The sequence below is a fragment of the Lathamus discolor genome, chromosome 4 (assembly GCF_037157495.1).
Source record: "Lathamus discolor isolate bLatDis1 chromosome 4, bLatDis1.hap1, whole genome shotgun sequence".
NCBI lineage: Eukaryota > Metazoa > Chordata > Aves > Psittaciformes > Psittacidae > Lathamus > Lathamus discolor.
This window is the reverse complement of record NC_088887.1, coordinates 53,970,839-53,976,838: the sequence shown is the minus strand read 5'-3', so window position 1 is coordinate 53,976,838 and position 6,000 is coordinate 53,970,839. Positions and strand designations below refer to the sequence as shown.

The 6,000-nt window shown below is 35.2% G+C and overlaps 1 protein-coding gene across 1 annotated transcript in view; it reads right to left on the bottom strand.

Moving 5' to 3' along the window:
• Positions 1-4,124: 4,124 nt before the first annotated feature.
• PUDP (pseudouridine 5'-phosphatase) overlaps positions 4,125-6,000 on the bottom strand; it is a 73,667-nt gene continuing 71,791 nt past the window's right edge. The window contains exon 4 of the mRNA XM_065677504.1: positions 4,125-5,686. Within this exon, the coding sequence (XP_065533576.1) occupies positions 5,510-5,686 (177 nt within the window). The 3' untranslated portion in view covers positions 4,125-5,509. The remainder of the gene's footprint in view (positions 5,687-6,000) is intronic.

Sequence of the window (6,000 nt, the reverse complement as noted above, 5' to 3'; positions counted from 1 at the left end):
CTACAACTGGAGTGTTGGAATAGAAGGATACAGGTTCGTCAGGAAGGACAGGCAGGGAGCAAGAGGAGAGGGTGCTGCCCTCTATGTCAATGACCAGATAGACTGCATGGAGCTCTGCCTGGGGATGGATGAGAAGACAATCAGGAGCTTACAAGCCGGGAGCACCTCTCTTAATGAAGACAGGCTGAGAGAGTTGGGGTTGTTCAGCCTGAAGATGAGAAGGCTCCAGGGAGACTTTAAAGCAGCCTTCCAGTACCTAAATGGGGCCTACAGGAAATCTGGAGAGGGACTTTTTATCAGGGCACGTAGAGATAGGACAAGGAGGAATGGTTTTCAATTGAAAGAGGGGAGATTTATATTAGATATAAGGAAGAAATTCTTCATTAAGAGAGTGGTGAGGCACTGAAACAGGTTAGGTTGGAACTAAATGATCTTTAAGTGCCCTTACAACCCAAATCATTCTATTATTCTATGATAATTACTGCTTTTACATTTTTGCTAAGGTCAAGTGGACTTGACTCTTCTGTTTCCTTTTCCTTCATTTCATTGGAGTGTTTGGTTCTACATTTATACCATAGTTTATTTTACTGTCTCAAGCTACCTCCTTCTATGGTTTTGTTTTTCTCCATTAAATAACACCCTCTCTGCTATGTTTTGAATCAAAGGAACCCTGATATTGACAACAATGCTGTTAATATTTCATGTATTGTACAACACAATTGTATTGATCCAGGAATCAATGTATTGTATTGATCCTGGAATATTTCATGTTCCAGTTTCATATTGCAGATATTCTGGAGAAAGAGCTGTGACGAGAGTGGTGAAAGCTGAAATGCTTTTCCCTTCTGAAGCTTGTTTTAATCATGAGAGCGAGCCAAGTCCTAACATTTTGAATATGATGGCTTAGGTCAAGGTCAAAGGGCTGAAGAACAGAAGAGATCAACAAACAGCCTTTCTCACACTACTCCCTGACCTCTAAAATCTGTTTTTGTTACACTGAGCTACCTGGTGTGGACACTCAGTGAGCCCTGCTGCCGGACTAGGCTCATCAGCCCTCAGAAGTTCTGGTATGGGCTTTAGTCTAAGTTTTTAATCCTCCTGTTCTCCACTTTAATAAGGTGATTAGACTCAAAATTTGTGAGATGTCAGCTAAAGTGAAGGTTAACATAGGTTAACATAAAGTGTTGATGACAGTCATGTTTCCCTTGGGACAGAGAAGTGTTCTGAGACCTCCTTTTTCTCCACTCCAGTCTTTCGTCTTACTCCCTCTAATTTGCAAAAAAATAGTTCTACACTTTTAGTGTCAGAACAGGAGTTTCAGTGAAGTAACAAAGAGGTAAATTAGAAAGAAATACATGGAAACTAATTAGGAAAAAAGGGGTGTTGTGGTTGTTTTCATATTGTAATATTAAAATATTAGAAATGAGTGTTTTCATATGGTCCATTGAATTGTGTTGGTGGTTTTGCTGTCTACATTTAACAAGATTTAAAAAAAAAGGGGGATTTCTGTATCTGGACCTAGTAATAAAGCAGAAAAGTTCAAGCTTCATTCTCTAAGTGTTAAAGATATGGATTAATTTTGATGCTGTGGAAAATAATTTCATTTTTTCTTAATGTGAAGTTTCTTGCAATTTTTTCTAATTTATCTAGTTTGGTTTCTGCTGAAGAGATTTTTTGGAATATATGGAACATAAGTTTCATTCTGGATAGAGGTTTCTACAGTTTAACTATATCATTCTTTACAAAGACATTTAATCCAAACAAGGAATGAACATCTCAGCTTTTTTTGATCTTTATTTGTAGAAGGCAAATGACAAGCTTCAAAGAAGTCAGACTGCATTTTGAAATTTTAATCCAGTTCTAATGGATTTTGACCTGACTATATTCGATGAAACTCTTGTTTATGTGTATCTCTGCAACCTGGATGTTCTACCAAGATTAATTTAATTGGAGGTCCAGTAAAACGTGTAACACAGTTCACTTGTGAGGCAGAAAAGAGTTCAAGTTCCAGAGCAACATTTTAGACATCATTAATTTGTCTTTTTCTATCTATCTATCTATCTATCTATCTATCTATCTATCTATCTATCTATCTATCTATCTATCTATCTATCTCTCTCTCTCTCTCTCTCTCTCTCTCTCTCTATTCATGGCTGAATTTGGCTCCATCTTGCTGCACGTATACTATTTTCCAATGGTAAAAACTTGGTCATGAATTTCTGCCTTTATTTGTGGAGGCTGAATTTCTCAGGATATTCCTAAGACACATGTTCTGTATTAAGACAAATAAAACTATATATATAACTAAAATTAAGCTGCTGCTTACTTTCTATGTTTAATAAAAATGAATTAAGCACGCACTTAAGCATTTGTTGGGACTGAAGTCTGTTTGCTGAGTTAGACGATGGGAGTTTTTGGATTAGTTTTTAACAGTCCTCTTCATACAAACACAGATGGAGCATAGAAATGTCCTGATTGGTCACATGTCTTCATGACCTGTTGCCAGGATCTGGTAAGGATTTTTTCACTTGAAGTCACAACAGGACTTCATCTGGAAAGCAGCAGATGGAAGTAAGGAAAGGGATCCAAGTTTTTAATGCTTTTTTTTTTTTTCCTCTTCTGAACAGATGTTGTTGAGATGATTGATCTACAGAGCCACAAATCTAACCAAAAAGTCAGTAAAGAAATATATACAAACATATGTTGGTATTTGGTATATGGTTAATCAGGCAGGCTACAGTCACCTACTGCTGACATGAATATCCACCTCATATATAATGGAGATGACAGAATTTTTAAGATTACTATAGATGAAGAATTAGTATAATCTTTTGATTCTTCATTCAGTCAAGAGAAAACCTAAACACAACACTGACACTTACTTTAATAACTGTCAAAGGATTCAGCACAGGTTGTTCCAGGAAGCTGGCTAATGGCAAGCAGTAAAGTACATGGAAGGGAGTTTTACTTAAAGGTTATACCATATGGCTCAGGTTCACAGATTTCAGTTTGGGGCAATAATCTCTCTGGCAACTGTCAGGTGGGATACTAAATGCATGGAAGAATAATTGTATAGGGTAGATTAGCTGTTGAGTACAGAAGTGGTAGTTTTCTGGCTATTAATTCTTTGCAAAAGAGAAGGCTACTTAATTAGAATTGTAGGATATGCTGATCTCATCATGGTGGTCATGATGAAGTAATTCTGTCAGTGACATTTATTAATTTCTCTACATCTTTAAAAATAAAATCCGAAACTTTGATGATAGTTCCTTCAAAATAAAACTCTGCGACATGCTTTTTTTTTTTTTTTTTTTAAACTCCCTAGTTATATTAAATACGTGCAAAACTTTTTTAAGTTACTAATTACAGCTTATTAAAGCTTGCTCTACCTAGTAACTTCCCTGTTGGAATTCAGTAATTATGATCGAAGGGGATCCCAACAGGCACCTATTTTACACTTAAAAGCTCAGAATTACTGCTCTACAGTAACACTTTGTTTTATGTAACATAAGTCAAAGGAGGAATTATACAGCAATATTTCTGTTATCTTGTCTGGAAAGACTAGAAATGGAATTCGTCTTGGACAGGATGTGCTGTTGTCACTGTACAAACACTAATGACTGCAATATCCATGAGCTTAAAGAGAAAGCATAATATGCACAATACCTACACGGAAACAATATCACCCTTTTTTTAAAAAATGCTTTAAGAGCCCTAGATGAGAAGCCTTTAACTGCAAACCATTACACTAGGTGCACTAAAAATCTTCTGGTGGCATCTAGGTCATAACTGACTTATATGTGATATAAGTCAATCTATAGTATTTATAATATGATATAAATAACACTTTCTTAATTTTCTGAGGTATGAACAGACTACAGTAACAGAAAATGGCAACAGTCTACATAAAAGATGTAACATTTTGGGTTTCTTTTAAATCCAGGAGGGAAGAAAAAAGTAAAGAAGCTCACCCAAAATACAGAAGGGTCTATGATTCATTAATCTTTGCTCTTGATGAAAACCTTAAACCTAACACAGTTAAACACCTACAGAAGACTTTTTGTGAGGAGCATCATAGATAAACAGATGATATTAAAAAAAAAAAAAATGAGGCCAAAGCAGTCTTCCCATAATACATAGAAATTCTCTTATTTATTTCACACTCCTTGTCTTTACGGAGTTTGATATTTTGCCAAGATTTTGGATTGCCTTATGGACACTCAATTAGAAATTTAGTTTTTTAAATACCAAATACAATCATTCATTTTATAAAACGATCATGAACCCTGTGTAATATAGCTTTCTTTAGACAAAGTAAAAGACATTGCTTCCATAATTTCATACATGTACTTGTGGGCTTCACCAAAACCTGTCTACATGTCTAGTATTTTCTAAAGAGACACTTACCCTTGTCCTGATGAGATGCCAGAAACAGACGGAAGAGAGACAGATGACAACATAAACACTTTGTGGAAATTATGGCAGCCAGGAAAATAAATTGTAAGAATTTAAATAAACCAAAACTACAATTTCTGTATTTTTAAAGTAGAAAGCAAAACTCTGCAGGGAACTTGGAAAAAAAAAAAGGCTCAAGAAAGAGGTAAGAATGTAGAAGCTAGGATGGACTACAGAAAGCTATTTGGATACAATGGATTAAGGCCATAACTTTATCAGAATTGATGCAGGGAGACAAGATGGATTCATTTCACAAGAATGAAAGCGAAGGCTCCATGGCAACATGAAAAATGACAAGAATATAACGAAATGAAAGAAGGAAGATGCAAAGCATTTTTGGTTGGGTAAAACATAGGATCACATGATCTCATATAGCTCATAGCAGGTGATAACCATGCCAAAAAAGCTAGTAATAGAATTACAGAATAATGGAAGCTGTAAAGGACCTCTGGAGGTCATCTCATTCAACTCCAAAGAAGAAAACAAAACAAGAAACCACAGAAAATACAACAAAATCCCTGCAAATAACTGGGAAAAATAAATAAGTAAAATAATAATTAAAAAAAAAGACAACATGATACAAAGGGGAATAGAGGGACAAGCACAGGATGAGGAAATAGATAAACATGTTGATAGTGATAACTGTATCAAAACCAATGTAACGGAATAAAAGCTAATCCAGAACAGATTTATGGTTAATATCTAAACAGTAAGTCATTCAAGTGGAAACAGAACAAGAAGCTTCCAGTGCAATTACAATAAATTGTCTAAATAGTTTTATAATATTACCAGAAAACATTGTGATGTACAGAGAGCAAGGCTGGATTCACTTCACAAGACAAAACGCTGCTTTAATTTATTACTTATCATGAGGACAAATCATAAACATCCCAGGCAACTTTTAAAGGTACTGTGTGGAAGACTTGTTAGCAGGACTTTTGTGTTCTAGTTTTAAGAAAGAAAGGAAAAGATGCAAAACAATCATAAAATCATAACAAAATTTCATTCCACTTTCCCAGTGTCCAGTTAAGTGCATGTGCATAGAGATTAGGCACTAATCATATGCTGGTAAACCAAACAGTTCTGGCTTGAAATCCTCCATGGAGTTCAGCAGTAGTGTTGCCTCTTTTTTAAGATCTGGATTTAATTTTTCATCTGGAATCATAACCACTTGCATTCCTCCTGCCAGGGCTCCTTTGACTCCAAGTGGTGAATCTTCAAACACAAGACACTGAGAAACAAGATGAGGGGAAAAAATATAGAATAATGTTACTATGAACTTTGAATCTTTTGTTGTAAAAGAGAGAATGATCCCAAATAAAATTTAGTAGGAAAACTAAATTCAATTCCTGGCTTAAGACACCCCTAATTAGAACAAGGGCAAACCTCTCAATTTGAACATCTGCATGGTAATTAACCTTAAATTCATTTCAATTAAAAAAACATCAACATGCATACTTGAATCCCGGCAACAAATACAGATGTTCCTAAGTGATTTATTTCATAAGGATGGGTTTAAGCACAAGCTTACAGTAAATTTAAGCA